This window comes from Colias philodice, chromosome 32 (assembly GCF_061535455.1).
Source record: "Colias philodice isolate Cphi_HAF_F1 chromosome 32, ilColPhil1 Martin Lab GWU primary, whole genome shotgun sequence".
Classification (NCBI taxonomy): Eukaryota; Metazoa; Arthropoda; class Insecta; order Lepidoptera; family Pieridae; genus Colias; species Colias philodice.
The window spans coordinates 1,887,527-1,914,451 of record NC_143117.1 but is presented as its reverse complement, the minus strand read 5'-3'; the positions used below and the strand labels follow the sequence as shown (position 1 = coordinate 1,914,451).

General features: G+C 34.7%; 1 protein-coding gene and 1 pseudogene across 1 annotated transcript; both read right to left on the bottom strand.

Moving 5' to 3' along the window:
• Window positions 1-467: 467 nt before the first annotated feature.
• LOC149474941 (uncharacterized) lies at window positions 468-26,312 on the bottom strand (annotated as a pseudogene).
• On the bottom strand, window positions 17,816-19,039 carry LOC149474942 (uncharacterized). The gene has a single exon (XM_089714052.1). The coding sequence runs from the start codon at window positions 18,657-18,659 to the stop codon at window positions 17,832-17,834; it is 828 nt and encodes a 275-aa protein (XP_089570178.1). The 5' UTR covers window positions 18,660-19,039; the 3' UTR covers window positions 17,816-17,831.
• Window positions 26,313-26,925: the final 613 nt, after the last annotated feature.

The following is a 26,925-nucleotide window of genomic DNA, read 5'->3' as shown; positions in this document are numbered from 1 at the left end:
AAAATAAGAAGAATCTCTCTGTCCTTTTATTACCTATACTTGCATGGCAGACATTCAATTTAATTAGAATATTGTATTAATAGCTCTATGTGGTGATAGTTGTGTAAACATACCTCGGTATATTATGCGTTGTGATAATTAAGTTGTCACTAAAAGGGGGGAAATTGGGGGTTAAAATAATTTAATTTTCATAATTCAATTCAAGGAAATTTAATCAATTCTGTACCTCACAAATTATTTCATAATTGTTACTGGAAGTAATATAAATTTTAATTTTTTGAACATTCTAGGAAAATTTTGTTCTATCCGCGGCCATGCATGCAGATTTAATTACGAGCAATTTAATTATTTTATATAATGAAATGTGTCAAACGAATAAAGCAAAGTCCACACGATTTTTTTTCAATATAATCAAATTGTTTTTTTTTCCGTATATTAATATGGTATTAAAATAACTCTTATGTAAGTTATCCCATAAAGTTAGGACGTCCAGATCGAAATTCGTTAATAAACCTAAAGTTCTTCAACTTAGCCCTGAATTTTCCCTTTTTCTTCAAGCGCCCCATCCTCTGAAGTGTTCTTATTGCTGGTAGAAACCTGTACAGAGCATTCATCTCATCTCCCATACAAAAAAGGAACGAAGATTCTATGTAAGCTGGAATATAAGAAATTGTTCATATTAAATAATGCAATGTTATTAACAATACTATAATAGAATACGGTTTGTAGGGTAAAAGTTTCAGATAGATATTGGAACACAAAAATATATTATGGTACTAATTACTACAAGTTCACTTATCAATATCAAGCATTTTTATTAAGTCGTTATTACTCATAATGTACCATCTATCCTCATATTATAATAATCCCACTCAATGCATTTCGCATGCATTTGCAAGATTAGAAAAAATCTCCATTTTATGAATGAATGAATGAATGAAAAATTCTTTATTGTACACCATATAGGACAATTTAAATAACTTATTTAACAATGTACAGAGGGCGGCCTTATCGTTGACAGCGATCTCTGCCAGGCAACCCAAACGACTAGGACAAATGTTGAGTATGGTGGACAGTGGTGCATAAAAAATTAAAAAAGTGAAAGAAATTTTATCATGAAATACATTGTGAAAGCTACTTTAGTCCGTACCGGGAACCATCTCCACCCTTTGAAACGCGCTTTTTCAATGATTTCTCAGAATCGTTGAAAAATAATTATTGCATATAATGGACACATGACTGAAACTATTGAGGTTTATGTATAATCAAAATACGGAATAAACGTTATATAATGTAGTGTGGTATTATATTATTTAGAAAAGGTTATAACTTTTATATGGCAAGATAAGACAGATTTTGTTTAGATTCTTGTCTATAAATGTTCTACCTAAAAGTTAAGTTTTAAGAATTGCTCTAGTAAATGTTTATGATTATTTAAGACCTATGACTGTCGCTAAGAAGCAACTTTGTATACCTCCAATCGAATAACTAGGTACGTGAATCGAATGCAATCAGTTTGAAAATTCAACATTGTATTATTTCCACTGCCCAATCGGATATACCTGGCTTAATATGACCTCAGACGCATTGTGTACACAACCGTATCTCAATAGCAGGTAATATAGCATTGATATCCGATATCCAGCGCTGACGTCGACAGCTACGAACGTGTGTCAACGCAGCCGTCGCGCCTCGGGCTAGCTGTGCAGCCAACCTGCCCTGTGTTTGACTACAAACATGATGCCAATCACAATATTGATACGGTCATTTTTTAGCGCACTACCCTCAAAGGGTATGAAGCGAGGTTAATCAATAGCCGTCCACGTGTTCTTTGAGAACAATTTTTTAAAATCGCGTTCATTGTGCTATTTTTGTCACAAAGCGATTCCGTTGGCACCGGGATGGCAGGCGTAAATTCGGTTATGACGGTGCTCAAATCAAAGGATATATTCTTATGTGTGCTTTTTCACGCCTTTCAATATTGTTGAAGGCTGAAGGCATGACGTCGTTGCTGAAGGCTTTTGAGTTGAAAGCTCGGTTGTTAATGTATTGTTAGTATCGTATCGAGTAGGTAAATCTCAATTAAGTTATATAGTATAAAGGCATAAAGACTTTAGATAAAATAAACTACCCTCAAAAAGACCATTTAACATTTGAGTTTAATCGAAGAATAAATAAAGAGTAGAAAAAAGAATAAAATTAGCAAAAAACTTCAGTGAATGTGTTTCAGTATCATCACTACATAGTATAAAACAAAGTCGCATTCTCTGTCCCTATTTCCCTATGTCCCTATGTCCCTATGTCCCTTTGTACGCTTAAATCTTTGAAACTACGCAACGGATTTTGATGCGGTTTTTTTTAATAGATAGAGTGATTCAAGAGGAAGGTTTATATATGTATAATAACATCCATTAAATAGTGGAGAAGTACTGTTATTTTTGAGGTTTCTAATGTGATGTCGTAAATAATTACATTTTTTCCGCTTACATTGCAAACGCAGGCTGAACCCTACGAGTTTTATCAAAATAATGTACTAAGTATTGTACACATTGAAAAGGTCTACAGAAAAGTCCGCGATGGCATATGTCTATCTCTTATGGATAACCCACAATAACTTTTTTTTGTCATTTACTTTTTACGACAAATAATGGCTAATTTTCGAAGCGATTTTAACCAATACAGCATTAATCCTTAACCAATTAAATACCTTAAATACATTGTTCATTTAATATAGATCTATATGGCCCTTTACACCGTATGATTTAAGTGAATATTTTCGAAGATATTACAGATTTAAAAATTGCGGGACGTACCGTTTGCGGCGGTACCGGCCGGCGGCCGGCCGGGCCGCTATGTTTTTATATACAACGTTAAAAGTTTTTCTGTAGTGTATTTAGTATCAGCATTGCACCCGTGCGAAGCCGGGGCGGGTCGCTAGTCATTTCATAATTTCTAATTATCATTACGAAAAACGTATGCAATGCGATAAACAATCAACAACAGACTCAACAGACAACTCATCCAATAATAATTATAAGCCCAAAATAATTGAGGCACAAATATCGGATACAAGTGGGCCCCGTGAGCTCTTGACATTGAACTTGAGGGGGACTTCGCGTGGGCTGCGAGACGACCCCTCACAAATATACCTGTGATGGTCTCTCTTCACAATGGCCAGCGTTGGGCCAACAAATGATCGTCTATGTATGCCACTGTTATGGCGATGATGGGCCGTCTTTACAATGGGCAGCGTTGGCCCAACAAAATAACGTCGATGTTTGCCGCCATTAAATAAATAAATAAAATAAATAGAAAATAATTTGGAAAATCCAAAAGTGCACGCCTCATAATTTTTTTTAAATAAATATTTATTAATTATTATTTTTGTTTATTTAATAACAATTAAACCACATCGAATCAGACCCTGAAAAATGAAAGGGTTCTATTCGTGAGCATACTCAAGCGTAAGAGAAAAAAAAAGACTCGATTAGTAAAGTATTTCGGTCGCTATCGTGTTAACAAGAAAAAGGATCCGCACATACAGACACACGGACGTCCAAGACAGAACTTTTTTAAACTGTTTTTTAACTAGTTTAAATAACAAAAATGACATCAAAAATATCATGAACGTTAAAAATAGTATTTTTTCTTAATATGTGTGTGTATGTATTATCTTACAAGTGCAATGTATGATACATAAAGACATTTTAAGTTTGAAAAATCAGATGTTTTGCGCGAAGTGACAGTAGTACCCACCTCAACGCTTCGCTTATGAGGCGTGCAATAATTACGGTGATTACATAAACATCTATAATAACGGCCGATCATAGACATTTAAGCTGCGATTCCATCAGAGAAGTGCGAGGAAAATGTCTCGCGTAAGGCAAGCTGTGCGAGGATGTGTAGCTAAGCTGTGAAATGTCTTCTGTAGAACTAATAAACATACCTCGTACGCATTCCTCGCAGACATTTCTCGAACACATCTCACGCTTGTTTTGTATGCGCAGAAAACCTAGCACCGGTGAGCAGTTTTCACCAGAGCTGTGCTGAGCGAGGCGAGGTGAATGAAGCGATATGATTGGTTTATTAAAAACACATCCCTCACCACGCATCCTCACACATCTTTGGTGGAAAAGCGGGTGATTTTCATAAGTCGTCTTCAAAATGGTCAGCGTTGGAAAAACAAATGATCGTCGATGTTTACGTATGACGTCCGATCATATAGAAATTACGGCCCTCTACGTTATCCTGATTGCCTCTACTCGCCCAACGCTGCCCATTGTGAAGAGGGCCCATTATATCTCTACTTTGCTTCGTTTGATAAGGATACACCTTTAAGATCCGTTGCTTAGCAACGTTGTTGAGAAGCATTGATAACATTGTCTTTTGTTTGTTGAAAAATATTTTGTTATGGCTACGCTGTGTAAGTGCGTAGGAATTTTCTGTTAATTAAAAAGCTTTCTGTAATGTTTGATTTTTAAGAATTAATTAACTCAATTATCAATCTTTAGAAACTAAAAACAAAATAATTGTCTGCGTCGTTTTTTAAATTATGTCCATAGCAACAGATAGCAACTTATCCTATAGGTTGCTACGCACATAATTTAAATAATTAGCCTGACCAAACTAGCATAACTATAATATTACCTGGATAAGCCTTACCACCCACAACTTTTTCAAAGTTTTTTGTTTTAATTTTTATTTGTTTCTAGTTAAAATGGAGATTTAAAGGCGCTATAACTAGTCTTAATTTAAAAAGCAAAAATAGTAGTCATGAAAATTGATTTTACTCCAAAATTATTCTATTTTGCATACGAATGAGATAATTCTGATAAGCAAAAAGAAGAGCCGTACTAAATTTATAAATGGAAATTAACCCTGTCTATCTTCTATATTTAAAGCCTGCAATTTTAAAAAGATTATAATGTATTTTTAGATAGAACCCGGTTGAAGGACTTTTTTTGCCAGGAAATACCTTGAATGAAGTGAAAAAGGTATTAGGAAATAAATTTGTATCTCGCAATTATCTAAGAGAAGCCGAGATAGAAAAACACGTAGGTACTTATTTGAGAAAAATATGAGCCTGTTGTTATGATAAGCGTTTTGTCATTGATATGGTTTAAAATATTATTAATTTAAACTAAAGTTTTACACGCTATGTTTTTTAATATTATGACACTTTTTATGGAACTTTATTTCAGTTTGAATTGAGTTGAGCTTTTCAAATAATATGGTATTTATATTTCGCGACGTGGGTAAATTATTCGATTATTTTACAATATCAAATTCACAAAGCTAAGAAGCAAACAATACCGTTACGATAATTATTATATTACCTTAAAAATATGATACACAAAAATATATTTCCATACAAAATCTACAGCAAAAATATACAAACTTCGAAAATAAACTTGTAAGTAGTTATACATCACTATTCTTTCATCTACCTATCTTATATTCCATTACCTAAATTACTTACCTAATTAACGTAAAAACGGTTAATCACTGCTAAGAAAATAAAAAAGATTGTTAATAAAACCTATTTCGTCAAAATGAATCTGATCGATACGAGCATGTGAACGCTGACTGACTGACCTACTGTAAAGTATGTTATGGTGCCATGAATCTCTTCCCGTATTTTGTGGGGATAATTTTGCTATTTCAATTATTACGTAAATGATAGGCATGTATAATATTGCATTGATATTTGATTGATATAATATTAGAATGCTCTTTTGTGTGTAGTTGTGTGAGTAGCTACATTTTAATGATACTTCAGTTTATTAAAGAAACAACGACGTGCAAAAATTAATTAAGACGTTGGACTAAATATTTTTTAATCCATTGGTAGTCTTTCAACGTCATCACCTCTTTCACAAATATTATTAAATGTAGATTAATCTACTATAATAATATAATTAAAACAAAAAAGTATCATTATAAAAGACATGAATAATACAGTATATAATAGTTTTAAATCATGTTCAAAATCTATACAAACATTATTTCAAACTCTACATACGTAATTAATAAAAAATACGAGTCTTATATTGATACAAAAAAAAACTGGATTTCAAAATAAACGAAGTTCATACTAACACGAGCTATGTGAAGTACTGCTCTTATTTTCCCAAAACATCTTACATTGAGCTACGTCCATAAAACAATGGTTTTTGAACATTAAAGCCGGTTCCCGGGCCACTATTCCGGGAACACCACAAACCGGGGCGTAAGTGTCCGGACATTTCTGTAAATTAATTAAATATCTATTTATAAATAAATAATGAAGAAAGAAAGAGCTTTAGTTCAATAAAAAACAGACAAGACATAATTTTACTGAAAACAATAAAAAAATACTTAAAATAATTATTTTTCATTCAATAAAATACATTAAACAATATCTCAGAGAGTTGTTCATTTAATTTAAATAGAAATAAGAACGATATTTGCCTTTTAAATCTATATTCAGAGAGATTGATGATGCGCTCTATGTAACTTTACATGTTCCGTCGCGCCGTCGGCATAAATTGGCCTACAAATTGTAAATGCAATTATTTTCAGATGTATGTACAGAAATATTCTAAAACATATATTGTTAAGATGCTGGCAATTTACTTGATCAGATATTAACCGACCGCACCAAAAATAAACAGATTTTAAGGATTTTTAGAGAATTTTTAGTTCCAATATTTTTATCGACTCTTTTACTCAAATTGAGAATACTAGAAGGTCCACCAAGTAATGTTCGAAATATCTTTAAGAATCTTGAAAGAAAAATCTTATAAAATATTTTATCATACCTAGAAATCGTACTTCAAAGTCCAGCCATTCGTAAGCAAAGTGAATACTGTTATAATACACGAACGGGACAATAAAATAATATTATCTGTTATCTATTGAGAAAACAGACTTAAATTCAACGGAAAGTTTTAACTATGTTGGTTGGTTTTTCCTTTCACTGAATTGATGCGAACCCAGGGCAGTCGCTAGTATAAGATAAACTATTATTTTACTGATGTCGATCGTCGTGCACCCAAGTGGAATTAATTTAATTTCAATTGTTTCTATTTTCATAGAGATCTAAGATATTTGGATAGCCATTATTTTATAAAATATTACTCTATATCGTAGATAGATAGGTACCATGGATGAGTTATTTCAAAAAGAATTTGAAATGCATGTATTTATATTTTCAAGCAAAATTATTTTTTTAACTATCGATTCTGTTTAAATCGAGGTTGAATTGAAAATTTTTTAATCAGTTTTATTTCATAGAGTTGCAATAAAAATCCTTACTCTAAATACTCAATAATTTCACTAACCCTCATCCAAATTTCCACCAGTAATTAAATCTTTTCTCTTTTGTATGAATACTACACGTTTTACAAAACTTTATTCTTTATTCATTTCTATTAGAAGCGAACATCAAAACCTGTCAATAACACCTCTATTAAAAAATCATGTACATGCGAAACAAAAACCTTTTTTGCCACAATCCATAGCAGAACAAAAAACATTCACGACTGTACTTGACCGCTATGACGGCTAGAGATGGAAATAATAATTTCAATTTTATGAATGATTTTAAAATATTTTGGAAGAACTAGCATTTTTAATTATTGTGACTAACTTCTGTTGTAACTTTCTGTACGTATCCTACATATAGGTATATCGTATCGTATATAGGTTTACAATACATATTATACACGTACTTTAATCAGAAAATCGAATGTTCAACCCAAATTGAACTTGTACGTGAATCGAAATAAAATGAAAAATATATCGTCATAATAAAAGTTCTGGAAGTTTAAAGTTTGATGACACCATCATGTGACTACCATTGTGGGCCATTACCTTAAACCCACATGGAACGTCTTTGTCCCCGTAGTAGAGATAAAATTAGTATGATTAAGTTAAATATTAAAGTACCTAAAGTAATATTGTATTCATGTTGGAAAAACCTTAAAAATTACGCGCTTTTTCCCTATTGAAATAACATTAATTGGTAAGCTTACCTCCTACCTCATTTTTTACATCTTAAAGATCACATCACAAATATCATATTTATATTAATAGATTTCTGTGGTATCTGGGAGACACCTGTTAACTCCAAAAAGTAAAATTTTCAGGGGAAGCAATTTAACATATTATTGGCTGCTAAAAATCGGATATAAGATATAAATGAATTATGTCATATTATAATGAAATATCATATATTAACCCTTTTTTTGCTTGTACAGTTTACAAAATTGACGCAGTAGTTTAGCGAATAATGTGACTTATCAGATTATAACCAAAAAAAAAATATTGCAGTGGAATGGACTTATCTCAAAATGAGCAAAATAAAAATAATTTGGAAAATCCAAAAGTGCACGCCTCATAATTTTTTTTTAATAAATATTTATTAATTATTATTTTTGTTTATTTAATAACAATTAAACCACATCGAATCAGACCCTGAAAAATGAAAGGGTTCTATTCCTGAGCATACTCAAGCGTAAGAGAAAAAAAAAGACTCGATTAGTAAAGTATTTCGGTCGCTATCGTGTTAACAAGAAAAAGGATCCGCACATACAGACACACGGACGTCCAAGACAGAACTTTTTTAAACTGTTTTTTAACTAGTTTAAATAACAAAAATGACATCAAAAATATCATTAACGTTAAAAATAGTGTTTTTTCTTAATATGTGTGTGTATGTATTATCTTACAAGTGCAATGTATGATACATAAAGACATTTTAAGTTTGAAAAATCAGATGTTTTGCGCGAAGTGACAGTAGTACCCACCTCAACGCTTCGCTTATGAGGCGTGCAATAATGATTATTTCATTGCTATTCATTTAATTAAAACAATTTTACGTTATTTTTGTTATATTTCTTTATTTATAAGTTAATTTCACAATGGAATTTTAGTGTACAGAGGCTGGGGTCTTCAAATTAAATACTGTATGTTCTGAACTGCTTTATTATATTTATACATTTATACCTTATTAACGTTAGCTTAGTTAGGCGAGTGGCAGACGACTGGCTCTCGCAGGGGTGTCGTCATTCGCCGCGCTACAAACCGCTGAATTTACGATATTTGATTACTGTGAATACACACATTACTATGACGCACACTACATACACCCCCTTCTAAAAAAAAAAATGATTTACATAACTGACAAATAAAAATAAAAAAAAAAATATATTAGCAAACATTAACATTTGGGAGTCTATGTTGTGAGATAACACTTAAATCTGTGCCTTGACTACAATTTAATTCCTTCCTTAACATTTTCCTTGCCCGTATAACACAAACTTTGTATATTAGTATAGCGCACAATACAAAAAGGATGACCGCCATAACCGTCACCGTGACGCTCAACACTTCCAATTTAAAATCAGTATTAGATGCTGTGGCGTGATTCGCTCCGTTTTGAGCGATAACAATTTCTTCATCTTTCTTTTCAACCGAATATGTTTTTCCCATTTTGTTAAATATTGTTTAATGCTGATAACTTTAAAGTTTAACTTTGTGAAATGAGCCGACACTCAAATTTATATATTATTAATTATTATATATAATTAACTGGTTGAGCCGAGATTTGAAATAAAATGAATACAAATATTCCTAACAACTACTTATAACATTAATATGTGCTGAGATGACATTACGCAACCTTCGCGTGCCTACTTGCTTACAAAAATGCCAATTTATTTATTTATTTATTTATTCAAATTAAATACACACAACAGGCTACGATCTTGCCGGGTCCATAGGCGCCACATCAATTTTACGAGCAGATCGCAACCCAACAAAATGTGTACAATTACAATACTACAATGGGATACAGCTTAAAGTTATCTAAAGCGTATTACAATAAATTCATATTTAAAAATTCGATAATTCAATATTACATATAAAAGAAAGACAATAAAAATAATGGTTACATTACACAATACATTAACAACAAAACTAGGACATCATTTCAAGATTCGACAGACATGTTCTTTGAATATGTTTATTCGATGATCAAATATATCAAAATCGGGGAATCTTGTGGATAAATCATTGTACAAACGGCAGAAACGAGATATGGGGTTATAAAAGGAGGTATTATTCCTGGTTAAAGGTAAAGAGAAAGTTTTGTTAGTCCGGAAGCGAAATGAAGCATTAAAATTAACAGTTGACAGTAGTGACGGAGAGTGAATAGATGAGTGAACGATTTTATGGAGTGTTATGAGTTCTAGCCTCTGTCGACGCTTTTCCAACGAGACAAGATTAAATTTCTCAAGAAGACTTTCGTAGCTAGATCCACTTCGACCGATGTGGTAACGAAGAGAAACCAGCCTTAAGCAACGCTTCTGAAGTCGTTCAATGCGTTTGATGTGAATTGTATAGTGCGGTGACCATATGACACAGTTAAATTCTAGGATTGAACGAATCAGGGTTTCAAATAAATGTAAAAGACTAGATGGTGTTTTAAAACCCTTCGTGATCCTTGAGATAAACCCAAGGAGACGAGAGCTTCTATTGATAATATCATCGAAATGACTTCTAAAAGACAATTTATCGTCAAAGTAAACACCGAGATCTTTAATGACGGAAACACGAGGAAGAACCTGACTGTTAAAACTGTAATTAAAATTTAATTTGTTAAACTTTCGCGTAAAGCTTATAACAGCACATTTATTAACGTTCAGGGTCATTTGGTTAAGTTCACACCATTTCGCTATAGAATCTAGGTCATTTTGTAGTATATAAGCATCTTGAATATTGGCCACAGTGGAGAATACCTTTAAGTCGTCAGCATACATAAGAGATGGGCATTTTAAGTTGTCGATGAGGTCATTGATAAATACGATAAAGAGTAAGGGTCCGAGATGGGACCCTTGCGGGACGCCAGAAGGTATTAGAACAGGTGAGGATAATGAGCCATTAAGAGCAACAAGCTGACTACGGTTGGACAGGTAGGAAGTAATCCATCGGAGTAAATTACCATGTATTCCCCAAGCACTTAGTTTATTACAAAGTATAATGTGGTTTACTCTATCGAAAGCCTTGGAAAAATCGGTATAGATGGCGTCCACTTGTTGTCTTTTTTCAAAAGCAGAGCATAAATATGAGTGGTAAGTCAGGAGATTTGCAGTTGTCGAGCGTTGTCTTATAAATCCGTGTTGATTCGGAGAAATCAAGGGAAGGAGATGAAAATACAGTGTATCGTAGACTACTGCTTCAAATAATTTAGCCAGGCAAGATAGTATGCTAATCGGTCGGTAATTCTCACAGCTCGATTTGTCACCAGACTTCAAAATGGGTATTATGTGAGCCGTTTTCCATACCCTAGGAAATGTACCAGTCTTCAGGGATTGATTAAACATGATCGTTAATGGAATCGCCAATTCCTTGCAACAATTTTTTATAAAGAGGGGTGGTATTCCATCTGGTCCAGCTCCCTTACGCACATCAAGTTTTCGAATTGTCGTAATAATCTTCTGCTTACTGACTGCGATGTTGTTGAGTACAGAGTTGCTTAAAGATGCAGAGAATGTATTATCGGTAAATGATGAAGTGGAGGATTGCGCGCCTTGATAAACAGAATTAAAATAATTAGAAAACAACTCACATATCCCCCTACTATCAGAACATGCTAGATCACCATACTTCATCGTCTTAGGAATTGAGGACTTGGAAGATTTCTTATCATTAACGTACCGCCAAAAACATTTAATATTATCCTGCAAGGCACTTTCAGTTGAGGAGATAAAGTTATTATAAGATTTAGAAATAAGCAATTTACTGCGACGACGTAATAGAGAGTATGTATCGTAATCGCGTGGATTTTTAAACTTTTTAAATTTTTTGTGAAACTTTAATTTTTCACGAACACACCGTTTCAATGCAGGCGTAAACCATAAGGGAAATTCATCGGTTCTTTTGGATGTTAAAGGGCATGTATCGTGAATGATTTTATTTATTATGCCGTAAAATATATCGACGTTGACGTCAATATCGTTGGAACAAAGCACGTTGTTCCATTCAATTTGAGAAACTTCATACCGAGCACGCAAGAAATTACACTTATTAAAATTGGGACGCTTAGGTTGTTTGAAGCGGGGTGATGGGCAGTGATTAACTGTATAATTTACAGTAACTGACAATGCGGGATGGTGGCGGTCAACTCGGCTTATGGGGTCTGCATCATTTACTGAAACACTAGTTATTGTTGATAAGACTAAGTCAAGATAACGATTATTAATGTTCTTAATATGATTAAATTGGTAAAAATTGCAAAGATTAATAGATTCTAAGAGAAGGTTAGCTTTTTGATCCCGTGGATTAGAAGGTAATAGTGAGAAATTATCGGAGCTTTTCAGCCAATCAATATTAGTAGTATTAAAGTCACCAAGGCATATAAATTCGTCAGTATTATCAGATTGAAGAACTATATTATGAATAGATTGATAAAAACTTTTGATATAGGGTAAAGTTAAATCTGGTGGTAAGTAACATAAACATAAATGTATACGCCTATTATTTGATTGGGATGGGATAATCGTCACCCAAAGATCTTCAATCACACTTTCCCATTGATACTTACGAACTACATTAAGCCTTTTATTTATAGCAATTAAAATTCCTCCACCCTCTTTCTTTGTAATATTCGTTGTGTATCTATCTCTTCGATAAATGATATAGCGATCATCGAACAATTCGTTGTCATTTATAGAGTCGTTTAAATTTGTTTCGGTTAAACAGATGATGTCGTAGTCGTTACTTAAGATATTAAGATAAATGTCCTTAGTTTTAGATCTTATCCTATTTACATTTTGATAAAATACGTCCATAAAATAGAAAAAATAAAATGACAACATGTACATAAGTCCGTGTGAGTTAGATTAAAACTAAAGCTAAAGTGCACTGAGAGTGTCAATGTTTTTTATTAAAATAGCGTTAGATGACTCATTTCGACGTACGTAAATCTTTCCAAAGCGAACCCAAACAAATTTAAAAGATTTTATTTTCGCTGTCCGTCTAGTTTCGTAGTAAAGGTATTTCATTTCAGGTGATAAATGCTCTGCAACATAAATTTTGGCAGGTGAACCTTCTATACCCAGGTGGGATGAGTTTATGTGGTCATTAGGGTGATTTTTGTTGTGACGGTGAATAGCAGAAATGATTTCATCTCGCTGACGCGAAGATCCAAGCGTAACTAGAATATTACGAGGTCGTGGAGAAGATTGCGTCCTAGTAACACGACGGCAGGCGCGAATTGATGGGTCATCGCATTGTATTTTACACACCTCACAGAGTTTTTTGAATAGGGCAACAGTGTTCTCGTCTTTTCGCTCGGGTACAGAGTGAATCTCAAGATTACAAGATCTGGAAATGTTATCTATGGTCTCTATTTTCGAGTTTAATTTTATGACGGATTCCCGTAAACGCGCGTTCTCAGTCTGGACCTCTTTTAAAGTTTTAGAGACAGACGTCAGTTTAGACTTTAATTCTCTTTGCTCGTCAGCCAGGAAATCGGTTGTTTGTGTGAATTCTGATCGAAGTTTATCTAAGGCTGTGTTTATTTCTGACTTTATGGCGATTAATACTTTTTCAGAAATTGTCTCGACTATATTCTGCAGTTTTATATCGAGCAGTTGACCGAATTCACTGTATGGAATAGAATGCGGGTCAAGATGTTGAGGTTTGGCTAATGTTTCATCGTCGCAGGACATTACTGAAATGTCATGGGTTGAATCCCGGACGCGGCGTACTGGTGTATTATCGTTTCGGCGAGGGCGCGCTGCGATATTCTCGCAACCAGGGCATTTCCAATACTTTTTAAGTTCCGAAACCTTTTCACGATAATACACAGAAGAAATATTCACGCATTGATAATGATATGTACCCTTACAAGCCACGCATATAATAAGTTCATGGCGGTCAATTAGTTGTGGACATGCTAAACACTGCATTATAAATTGTATTTAGTAATTAGCATGGACTCATTAAAACAAAATAGCAAAGTTCTGTTTAGTTTCACAGACCGTAAGCATTCAAACAGTGAGACGGCGTCGAAAAGGTCTTAAGCGCCATGCATATCGCGGCGCTTACGCGTTTTTTCGTGAAGCTGCTTTGTCGATGATCGAACGGTAGATTTATATTCAAGTAGGAATATTTTTTCACGGATTGTACCTTTATTGTTTATTGGGGATCACTTATGGTGCACTTTTAACGTCAATAAGCACTACACACATTAACTCACAAATTTTTAAGAAAAAATAACACTTTTAACTATTTTTAACGACATAAAATACTTGAGTAATCACAATAACTTGTTAACTGTACGGTACGGTGAATAATGAATGCCAATGCACCATTAACCTAGTTACAGTCCAAAAATCTTACAGGTCTTTTAATTATTCTGCCACTACGTGATTTCTGTAAAGGCGTGCACACATTAGCCTCACTATGCTGATCTAATCTACTGTCATGTCTAACTTCATTTTCTTCTAAAATATACGCAGGCTTAAGTCTATCAATCGACACATTACACTCTCTATTATCACTATCACTACATAGTATAAAACAAAGTCGCTTTCCCTGTCCCTATGTCCCTATGTCCCTTTGTACGCTTAAATCTTTGAAACTACGCAACGGATTTTGATGCGGTTTTTTTTAATAGATAGAGTGATTCAAGAGAAAGGTTTATATGTATAATAAGATCCATTAAGTAGTGGAGAAGTACTGTTATTTTTGAGGTTTCTAATGTGATGTCGTAAAAAATTACATTTATTCCGCTTACATTGCAAACGCAGGCTGAACCCTACGAGTTTTATCAAAATAATGTACTAAGTATTATACACATTGAAAAGGTCTACAGAAAAGTCCGCGATGGTATATGTCTATCTCTTATGGATAACCCACAATAACTTTTTTTTGTCATTTACTTTTTACGACAAATAATGGCTAATTTTCGAAGCGATTTTAACCAATACAGCATTAATCCTTAACCAATTAAATACCATGGATACATTGTTCATTTAATATAGATCTATATGGCCCTTTACACCGTATGATTTAAGTGAATATTTTCGAAGATATTACAGATTTAAAAAAAAATTGCGGGACGTAGCGTTTGCGGCCGCCCGGCTATGTATTTTATACCCGTGCGATGCCGGAGCGGGCCGCTATATTTTTATACCTATACAACGTTCACAATTTTTCTGTAGTGTATTTAGTATCAGCATTGCACCCGTGCGAAGCCGGGGCGGGTCGCTAGTCAATTAATATTTTAAAAACTTTACTATTTCTTTCTAAAACTTTATATGGTCCGCTGTACGGAGGCGTTAGCGGTCTCCGTACCGCGTCCACTCTTAGAAAAACATGTGAACAGGAATTTAGATCAGCATGCTCAAAAGTACTATTACTATTTTTACATGCCCTTTTTATGGGCTTAATTTTGTTCAAAGTGTCTCTTAATTTAGTTATAAATGAATGTGGATTATCACTTTTCGTACTTTTATCCGAACAAAATTCTCCCGGCAACCTTAAACAATGACCCAGAGCAAATTCCGCCGCGCTGATATTATCAGTGTCCGCTTGACAAGCTGCTCTCAATCCTAACATGACCGTAGGTAGTTCTACTAACCATGATAGATTATTGTTCAATCTAGCCACCAGAGCCGACTTCAAGGACCTATGCCACCTTTCTATCTTACCGTTACACTGCGGGTGGTACGGGGTAGTTCTCGTTTTTTGAATACCTAATAATTTCATTAAATCTGTAAACAATTCGCTTTCAAACTGTCTACCTTGATCGGTGGTAATAACTTTAGGACAACCGAAGCGACAAATCCATCCTTCATAAACTGCTCTAGCTACCGACTCCGCAGTCATGTCCTTCACAGGGCAAACCTCAGGCCACCGCGTTAATCTGTCGATCATAGTGACGCAATAACGGAAACCGTGCTCGGTTTCCGGTAAAGGTCCTATCAGATCCACGTGCAAATGTTCAAAACGCTCGCTATTGTTAAAATCGCTAAGTTTTGAAACAGTGTGCCTAAAAACCTTACTTCTCTGACACCTAACGCACGTCCTGGTCCAGGTCCCCACGTCTTTATTCATGCCTGGCCAAAAAACTTTTTTACTAACTAACGCACGCGATGCTCTAACTCCGGGATGAGAAACGTCATGAAATTTATTAAAAATACTTTTCCTAAACTGTGCTGGTATATACGGCCTAATATTCTGAGCTGATGTTTCACAATATATTTTAATATCGTCATTATTATCGAGCGCTAACTGTTTCCATTGCAATTTATCATTTGTTTTCATCAAATCCGCGAGCTCAGCGTCTGTCGCCTGTGCTCTCGCAACCTCCACGTATTCACTCGAACTAGGACATACGATACTCTCGATTCTCGATAAAGCGTCGGCCACTTGATTTTCAGTGCCTTGAATATGTTGTATGTCGCTTGTAAATTCGCTAATATACAACAATTGACGCGCTCGCCTAGGTAACTCTTTATTAGAACTTAATTTACTTAAAGCAAAAGTGAGAGGTTTATGGTCCGTGTAAACTGTTAAATTTCTACCTTCGATTAAATCCCTAAAGTAAACTATTCCTGAATAAATCGCTAAAAGCTCTTTGTCATATGTGGAGTACTTCTTTTGCGGTTCCGATAATCTTTTTGAAAAATATCCTAAAGGTTTCCAAGAATTTCCTTCCCACTGATTTAACACTGCCCCTATACTAAAATCTGACGCGTCGGTCATTAACCCTAATTTGGCACTAGATATTGGATGCGAAATAGTAACGGCATTTTTTAAATTTTCTTTACACACTTCAAATGCACTATTCGCCTCGTCTGTCCAATCTATACGCGTCTTATCTCGTTTTTTAGCCCCGTGTAAATACCTATCTAAAACTCCCTGAACTCGAGCAGCGTTAGGAATATGATTTCTGTAGAAATTTAACATGCCCAAAAATCTACGTAATTGTTCTACTGTCTCCGGTTTCGGATATGACTCGATAGCTTTAACTTTTTCCGGCATCGGACTTATGCCTTTTTCTGAAACTAAATAGCCTAAAAATTCTATAGAGGACTGTCCAAAAACACATTTACTTAAATTAATAGACATTTTATATTTACTCAACCTCTCAAATATTAATCGTAAATGTTCTCTGTGTATATCGGGGTTATCCGATCCTATGATGACGTCATCTATGTAACCGAACACGACCGACTGACCTTTGCCCCCTGTATAGTCGCTGCCATAATTCAATTGTTCTATGCCTGATAAAACTGTATTATTAATAAATCTTTGAAATGTTTGTGCCGCGTTACGCAGGCCAAACGTCATTCTTGGGAATTCAAAAAGCCCAAATGGCGTAATAATGGCTGTTTTTTTAATGTCGTCTGGATTAATACCTATAAAATGATACGCTCTACAAATATCTAACTTTGAAAAAAAATTCTTATTATGTAACCCATACGTAAAATCTTGTACCCTAGGTATCGGATAACGATCTGGCTTTGTAATTGCGTTTAACATCCTGTAGTCCCCGCAGGGTCGGATACCACCATCCTTTTTAGGTACAATATGTAAAGGACTGGCCCACTCACTATTTGAAGGTCTACATATGCCTAGCTCTTGCATCAATTGGAATTCCTTTTTGACCCTATCGTACCTGTCGGCCGGTAACCTCCTGGCACGCGCGTGCACAGGTGGTCCAGTAGTCTCGATGTGATGATACACAGAATGCTCTGGGACATCCTTGAAGGCTGGCGGGCGCGTGATGTCCTGACCTTGAGTACATCCGTCCACCGTGCCCGCATGTACTCCGTCTAGTTTCCCGACTGCTTGGCTCGCCACGCGCAGGGTTGCTCGCAGCGGTTAGCTCTCGATCTGTACCGAAAGTGAAAACGGCACAGCCAGTCCGGGTCTCCAGGTGCTCTTCTCGGCCGCGATGTCGATCTTCTCCTGAAGTCGGTCCGTCTGTCGTTGCCCCTAGAGCGCCCGCGACCCCTCAGTTCGGCGCGGAGCGCTGCAACCTCCAGCTCCAATCTGCTCATCTTCTCGTCCGGCTGCTCATCTGTTTCCTTCTTGCATGACACGGCTGCCACATCACCGACGTTGGTGCATTCGGTAATCTTGTCTGCCATGGCCGCCAGTTTGTCCAGAGACTGATCTTCACAAACCGCCATGACTGCTCGAACTGATGACGGCATTTTCGACAACCACAGGCTCTTGAGTGTGTTGTCTGCAATTTGTGCGCTTCGACCCAGATCCTTCATGCGCCTTAAAAACTGGGAGGGTCTTTGCGAACCCAACTCCAGCTCCGACACCAACTTATGCATATGTCTTTCGGCACTCTCTTCATAAACCTGCAGCAGCCTCTCCTTAAGCGCCGTATACCTGTCCTGGGCGGGTGGTGACATCACGAGGTCACTGACCTGCTGAATGGCCTCTTTTCCGAGTTTCGATATGACCAGGTTGAATTTGGTCTCTTCCCCCTGCTTCTGTGGGGCCATCACAGACTCGAACTGTGCGAACCATAACCTTGGCAAGTCTGTCCAAAATTCCGGCAGCTTGGTGGACACGCTTATCGATGCCAACGCCGCGCCTGACGCCCCTTCCTTGATCTCCGTGTCTGATGCTGCTGCTTTATTCATTTTGATTGCCGATGAGCTGATGAGCCGCCTGCCGCTGTAGTCGCCACGTGTCACGCGTGCTCTTCGATTGCGTCACGCTAACTTCCTGTCGCCGTGCCGCGTGGAATTTTATCTCGAACAAAAACTTGCCCCACAGCCAATGTCACTATTTACGCCGATTTTTGATCACGTCGGGGTCACCAGTTTAGTGTACAGAGGCTGGGGTCTTCAAATTAAATACTGTATGTTCTGAACTGCTTTATTATATTTATACATTTATACCTTATTAACGTTAGCTTAGTTAGGCGAGTGGCAGACGACTGGCTCTCGCAGGGGTGTCGTCATTCGCCGCGCTACAAACCGCTGAATTTACGATATTTGATTACTGTGAATACACACATTACTATGACGCACACTACAGAATCACTCTTATGGCTAATTTTAATAAAAGTATGGACATAACAGGAGTGTACATGCAACGAAAAATTTAAATAAAGGCACATATCAAATAAATACCAAAACAAAAGAATCACTCATTTGGATACTAATCATAATCTTCTTCGCTAACTGAGTAGTTTTCCAAAACAGAAGCTGATTGGTTTAAATTAGAATAGAAATCGCGATATACTGGATCAATGAATTGCATAAGATCCATTAAATCTTTAAACTTTTTGGTTAAAGATTTAATGGATCAATCGCCAATCCTCCGACATATGCCTGTTCAGGGAGTAATGTTTCTAAACAAAATATACTTTGCCTTCCTCTTCTTTTCATTGAAAATGTCCTAAAAGGCTCTGATTTCTCCAATGAATACTTAAAACTTACTTCCGCTGATTTTTTTTCAAATTTTAGCCAGAAAATACTTTTCCAAGCAAAAGATTGTTTTGAAATGTCAATATTTTTTTTGACAAAATTCTTAGTAGTTTCGAAAAACCGTAAAATTCGGTTTGTGTCATAAATTTCACCGAGAAATTTTTGCTTGTCATTTTTATAACATTCAACTGCAATATTCGGGTTGTACTCTTTAACAAATCTTTCTATCAACGCATGATCACCGTCACACTCTAATAAAATGAGTGTGACCTGGCACGAGAAACTTGTGGTGGATTTCGGTAGATTTTTGAGCTAATGCAATACAATACATAACAGGTAATATACAGGGTGGTTCTAAATTACGTTGACAAATTTGAAAATAATAAATTTAAAAAATGGTACATGCTGCGTTGCTTTTGTTTTTTAATTATTATTTTCACATGATTTGGCGCCAACTTAAAGTTATTTGTGAAGAGAATAAATTAAAAATTAGTAATTTTTTGCAATAATATCCTTATATGGTAAGCGGCATTGCGAGGTACTGCGACTTTAATACGATGTGCTTGGCCATCTTGGTGATCGTCCGGGAAGAGGCAGAAAAAGAACTCTGAGGACGCCTAGGCTTCGACATATCGTCAAACAAAGATTGACCCGCAATCCACAAGCCAAGGTAAGAAAAATGGCTCGAGATTTAGGTGTAAGTCATTCAACGTTGCAACGAGTTGTTAAAAATGAGCTCAAGTTAACAGCATACAAGCTGCGAAAAGCGCAGCGGTTGGGTGATAAAGATTAAAAAAATACTCCTTGAAATAATATGTCGCTTACTGAAAGCGCGCTCCGCTGGTGAAGCGTGGAAAAATATTTTTTTCACAGATGAAGAAATTTTTCCGATTGAACAGTCTCATAACCGCCATAACGATAGAGTTTACTCTCCTAGTCGCCCCGGAGCCACATCAATTATCCCCCATCGGCAAAATGGTGGTTATTTTGAAAATAAATAGATATTTACATTAAAATAACACTGTATTTTAATTATTTAGAAGTCACCGTTATATATCCCAAATTGGAAATATAAATCCAAATCTGATAAGTTGCAATAATTAACATGTAGGTATCTCATGTTTTTGGTACATACGCGGTAACTGGGACTTAACAAGTTTTAGTCCATAGGCATAAAGCTTGGAATTAACATTTATGTACTTGTTATATTAGTTATCAGGTTTGGCATCAAAAGTTACTATGATATATTAATGATAATTATAATATATCTTGATTGTAGCAAAAAATCTTGGATTTAACAGGAGTGTACATTTTTTTTTCATTTACTTCCCGTGGACGTAGAGATATCACGCCTGGATCAAAAAAATCTGCGCTTTCTGTACTTATCAAACATGTATCTAACAAAATTTTGCCAAAAATGGAGTTAACAGGTGTCTCCCAGATGCCACAGATTTATAATGAGCAACATACCGTTGGGCACTTGTGGTAGCATGACGATAGCGTAGGCTGGTGATAAGTATCATTTTTCTTTTCTTTGGGTATATCAATCAAAGGTACAAATATCTTGATTGGCCCAGCGTTCTTTATCAACCTACGCCTTGTGTTGAGAGGATTCATTTCTTTCATCGGTAAATTAAAAACATGAGTCGCGGCAAAGAAATTATCAATCGTATCATTAATATCAGTATTTTTCCCAAGCATAGCGCCATTTATAATAACCAAATTTCTAATAGCATTAATTTTATCTTTGATGTTTCTATTAATATCATTTAATTTTTGTACTTGAGTGGTTTCACTATAATTTAGTGCAGACTTACAAATAAATAAATCTATTTGAAAGAAATCTGTGCGTTCTTTACAATTTACTTCGTATAATTCACATTTGTTGCGAAATAATCTTATTCTATATCCTGGTCCGTCTTGTCGTATACCACATACTTCTTTGTCTTCAGTATTATTACAACCAGGAATTACACAATTATTTTCAAGTCCATCCTTTATACTGCCGCCATTTAATTTTTTAACATTAATTGGTCCTGTTTTCATTTGGAAAAGCTTCATTACAGTACTCCATATTGATTATTCCGTAAGCTGAAATATTATTTCGAAAAGCGGATGTAATTTAAAAGGAATCGAAAATGTAATATTATTTTAACTGAAAATTAATCCCAAAAACGTAGCGGTAACAAAAGCGCTGATATTTCAATGAAACTTGCAGTATTCGACGCAGAATATTTACCAGACATGAACATTTTCCAATTTTCATATAAAATATGAAAGGAGATTATTTTACGTGGGACGGGACATCAAAAGAATGATTAAAACTGTATTAAATGTAATAAATTTGTTTTAAAGGTTCATGTTACGGACAGAAGTTGTCTATAGTCAAATTTAATTATCTACTTTGAAACAAAATGAATATTATAACACTGACGGTTACTTTAACAAACATTTTATCTATAATTACTATAACTACTAAAACGACTCTACGTCATTATTGAAACCTTACAGACTACAGTCTTTGTGTTTAGTTTTTTAAAGATTTTTTATCTTTATCTAGATGGAAATGGATCTTTGAAAGTTGAAAAAAAAAATGTTTTTGCAAAGAAAATCAACAATTATATTATTTAAGTACCTAAATCACCTTACAAGTTTACAATTTAATTTATTTTTAATCAGAATCAAATCAGTGTTTTCATTATCTCTTTGTAAAACATAATACCTATTCATGTTGTTTTTTCTAGTGTTTGATTTTACGCGAGTATTATACATATATATATATATATATATATATATATATATATATATATATATATATATATATATATATATATATATATATATATATATGTATGTATATATATATATATATATGTATAATACTGTGCAAAGTGTGCGAAACGTCGGGATAATAATATAACTAATGAATAAATCGCATTTAAAATCCGTTAAAATCTTTAATTTCTAAAGGTCTAGGTCGTGGTATCTGTATTAGATATAGATGGTATTCGTATAATAATTTTATCTTATTCAATATCAGTGTGTTTCCTTCTGAGTATATATTTATTTATGTATATTATATAATATGTAATTGGTATGTATATCTGTTTATTTTATTTATGTATATGTATATTTATATATTGTGTATGTATATGTATATTGTATATGGACTTGTATTATTTAAGGTAGATATATATTATTATTTTTTTGTTTTCTTGCTATTAATTATTCTTTTTCTGTTCTCGTCCCGCCAATTAGTGATAATTTTGCTTGTTTACCTTTTACCGTGGTTGCCTGGAAGAGATCACTATTAAGTGATAAGGCCGCCAAAATAGTTGTACTCTGATTATGTGTAAGTAGTTCTAAAGCTTCTGTACAACTGTTCTGTACAACTATTAAAGAGTTAAATAAATAAAATAAATAAAATATGTTTTTCATCATAGCTCTATTTAGTATGCTATATGCTCCATGCGTTTCAATCTGTCATAGCTAATTTAATTTCGATATTTGGTGTAGATTTAATCCGTCTGGTGATTGCTTTAATAAATCCTAATGGACACTAAAAGGTTTTTGTTTTACGTTGTTTTGCATGGACAAAGGTCTTAATTCGTGTTATGACTTTTTTCTTATTGTGTTTTGCAGTTTTGGAAAAGCGTTTTACTCGAATGAAAAACAGTTATTATTTGAACAATAGCACCTGGTTATGTCTGATCCTTTTTGCTCAATATGGTTGACTTTTTGTTGAAACATATACATAACTAGATTTCCGCCCGCGGCTTCGCCCGCGTTTTCAAAGGAAAACCCGCATAGTTCCCGTTCCCGTGGGATTTCCGGGATAAAACCTATCCTATGTGTTAATCCAAGTTACCCTCTATATGTGTGCTAAATTTCATTGTAATCGGTTCAGTAGTTTTTACGTGAAAGAGTAACAAACATCCATACATCCATACATCCATACATCCATACATCCATACATCCTTACAAACTTTCGCCTTTATAATAGTATTAAGATTAAGATAAGATTAAGATTAAGATTAAGATTAAGATTAAGATATTAAGATTAAGATAAGACTAGGTAAATCGCAATGCTATATTAATATAGTTTAAATGTTAGGTTATATTATTTATAGTCTAAGTATAGGTAATATTATATTTTATAGTACACTGTAGTATTATTTACCGTCAAATATTTCACAGAACAATATGTGAAATCGATATATTTCGTCTATTAATACGAAATAGGCTTTATACTTTATTGAGTTGGTACATCGAATTTACGCTCCATCGGAATGTGATTTATTTGAACAATGCTTTTAGTTGTTATTCAAATGTTTGAATAGATCGAACATTAGCAATCAAATGAAATACTAATGTAAATTGTGATATCTCTACTTAATTAAATTTAGGTACTTTATCAGCGTAGTTTTATCAATAAAATAGCTATCCGCAATAATGTCCAAGGTTTGTTTAACCTACCTAATTTCTAAAAATCAATAATCTACTGAAAGGAAAATCTAGCGTAGAATTATTTTTACCGATTTAAACCCACATTACCTACTTATGTATTTTAGATTCACCACATATTAAAATAATAGCGCAATAACATAATTCATCCACTCACATATTTTATGAGCTTTTAAACGCATTAAAATTCAGTTTTGCTAAAATATATTACGAGTTAACTTGTTGCTGGGAAAGCGGCTTATTCTACGCGAATGACGTAAGCTGATAAAAGCCACTTGAATACATTATACTGTACGTAGATTTCTTAGAAATAAACTATAAAGTTATAACATCTTATAACGGGTGATTTTTTAAGAGGTATAGGATTTGATTTTCAAAAAAAACACAAAAAATTTCAAAAATTTGATGTAATCTATAATGGAATCGATAGAACGATCAATATAATATTTTAATGTTTGAAGATGATTTCATGCAAATGCTGGCCGCGGCTCCGGTTTAGATGGCCCATTCGCAAGGCCCAATTTCGGCACACTCTCTACAACACATCGGCCGGTATATCACAAATAAATGCTTCAATATTGGCTCCCAGTGCGTCAATCGTTGCTGGTTTATCCCTGTAGGCATAAGAAATAGTCCAAAGGCGTTAGATCACACGATCTAGGCGGCCAATCGACGGGCCCAAAAGGTGAGATAAACTGTTCGCCGAAGGCGGCTCTCAATTGGGCTATTGTTTCGCGTGCCGTGTGGTATGTGGGACCGTCTTTTTGAAACCACATGTGCCCAATTCTTCCATTTTGGGCAAAAAAAAAAATCGCCAATCGAAGAAGTGCATCGCGCACTTCTTAACCGACTTCACACTCTCTTAACCGAGCATGCATTTTGATAGTAAAATTCAATAATTTGCAAGCGTTGTTCGTTCGTAAGTCGATTCATGGTTAAATTATAGACCAAACTGAACAAGTTTGATAAAGACACAAGACATGATTCACGCGTGATCTATCAAAAACAGTATCGCCAAAAAGATACCAGCAAAAAAAAAAATGGTTGCCTGTAAAGTCGGTTTTACGGGCGAAGATTTTACGTGACAACGTCTTTTTCTCGGTAGAATATTTATGTGCTGCGCGCGCGGCAGACCGCGGGCCTCTCTCTCGTTCGGTGACTCATCGTAACGTTACCGAGCGTTACACTTTTTCATAAGTGACTCCCAGTCGCAACCTAATTTAAGACGTTGTCACGTCAAAAATCACCCTTTACAATGAATCTTCGCACATCAGTGAGTTACAATCGTTGACATGTGTAAGCTTACAGAATTAAAAAGAAAGTACCTAGTTTAAAGTCCCGTCTAATACTGGAAAGTTGAAGAAAGAATACAAGAATATTGTAACACGTTTTACATGTTTTCTCGTGTATTTTTTAAGATTTCTATTGTCTGCATTGCATTGTGAAAATTTCTAACAGTTACCAGTAGTAGGTACATATTTTGTTATTTGTATATAAAGTACCTAATTAATTATTATCCTTTATAATAAATTCGTGAATTTACGCGCTCGCTCATCCTTACGAGCGTTATATTGGTAATATTCACAATACCGCCTAATATTTAAATATAGAACTCACTCCAGTTTTGTGTATCGATTGGCAGAAACTATGCCAGTGGTAATTTTATGTATCAAGCAAAAAGGCGGCTTACACAGGTCAAACACGACGAGACGAGAGAGAGAACACTTTAGAGCTTTTTATTGTGTTATGGGTCTGCAGCCGCGGGCTCCCTGACTAAATAGTACCTACATTCCGCGGCCAGACCAATATTGCGAAAAATGGAAGCTATATGGATATGTATAAGAGATTAGTCCGTGCCGTCTGTCCTAATTTATTAGCATAAGGGGAATCTCAATCAAATCAAATCAAGCTTTGTAACTCGAACACTTAATTGAATTAGACTTTAGAAGGGCTTATGCATCGTCATAAAAAATTGATATACCACCGATTTGGAAAGCAATTTACCTACCTATAATTTTACATATTGAAAAATATTTATGAGAAATAACTATTAGGTATAGGTATTATTATGCAACCACCGTTTTACATTATCCTTAAATTAATTAATGCTATTGCTAAATCTGTTTAACTCTTTTGATATTGTTTTACTATCATCTACTTCATAATAATGGAATAATATTTTTTCTTATTACCTAATTTTTCGTCAACGTTACAACCATAACGTAACAACTGACACTCGTTCTCAAATAATTTCAATCGGAACCCATCACCTTCCTCACGAATGCCGCAGACTTCATCCTTTACTTCATCGCATTTTATATTGGCACAAAATTGCATTTTCTCCCAGTCTTCAGTATTCACATAAGTTATTGTAAGTACAAGGAAATAGTGCTTCATGGCATGAGATTAAATTTTCCGCTTGAATGCTCGTGTTTGTATGATTTGTTTTATCTTTCAAGAGTTATGAGGAAGGCATAATGTACTTACCTATGGTCCTTCTGTTTGTTGTTCTACGTAAATGGAGATATTTTAGGTACTTCTAGTAATATCCTTGTTATAATATCAAATATTATCATAAGATTTTACATTTAAAATAGGAATGCATTTTTAATATTAACTGTACAAATATTTAGATTTACGAGAGATGTCATTGCAATTGCACGCCTCATAAGCGAAGCGTTGAGGTGGGTACTACTGTCGCTTCGCGCAAAACATCTGATTTTTCAAACTTAAAATGTCTTTATGTATCATACATTGCACTTGTAAGATAATACATACACACACATATTAAGAAAAAACACTATTTTTAACGTTCATGATATTTTTGATGTCATTTTTGTTATTTAAACTAGTTAAAAAACAGTTTAAAAAAGTTCTGTCTTGGACGTCCGTGTGTCTGTATGTGCGGATCCTTTTTCTTGTTAACACGATAGCGACCGAAATACTTTACTAATCGAGTCTTTTTTTGCACGCCTCATAAGCGAAGCGTTGAGGTGGGTACTACTGTCGC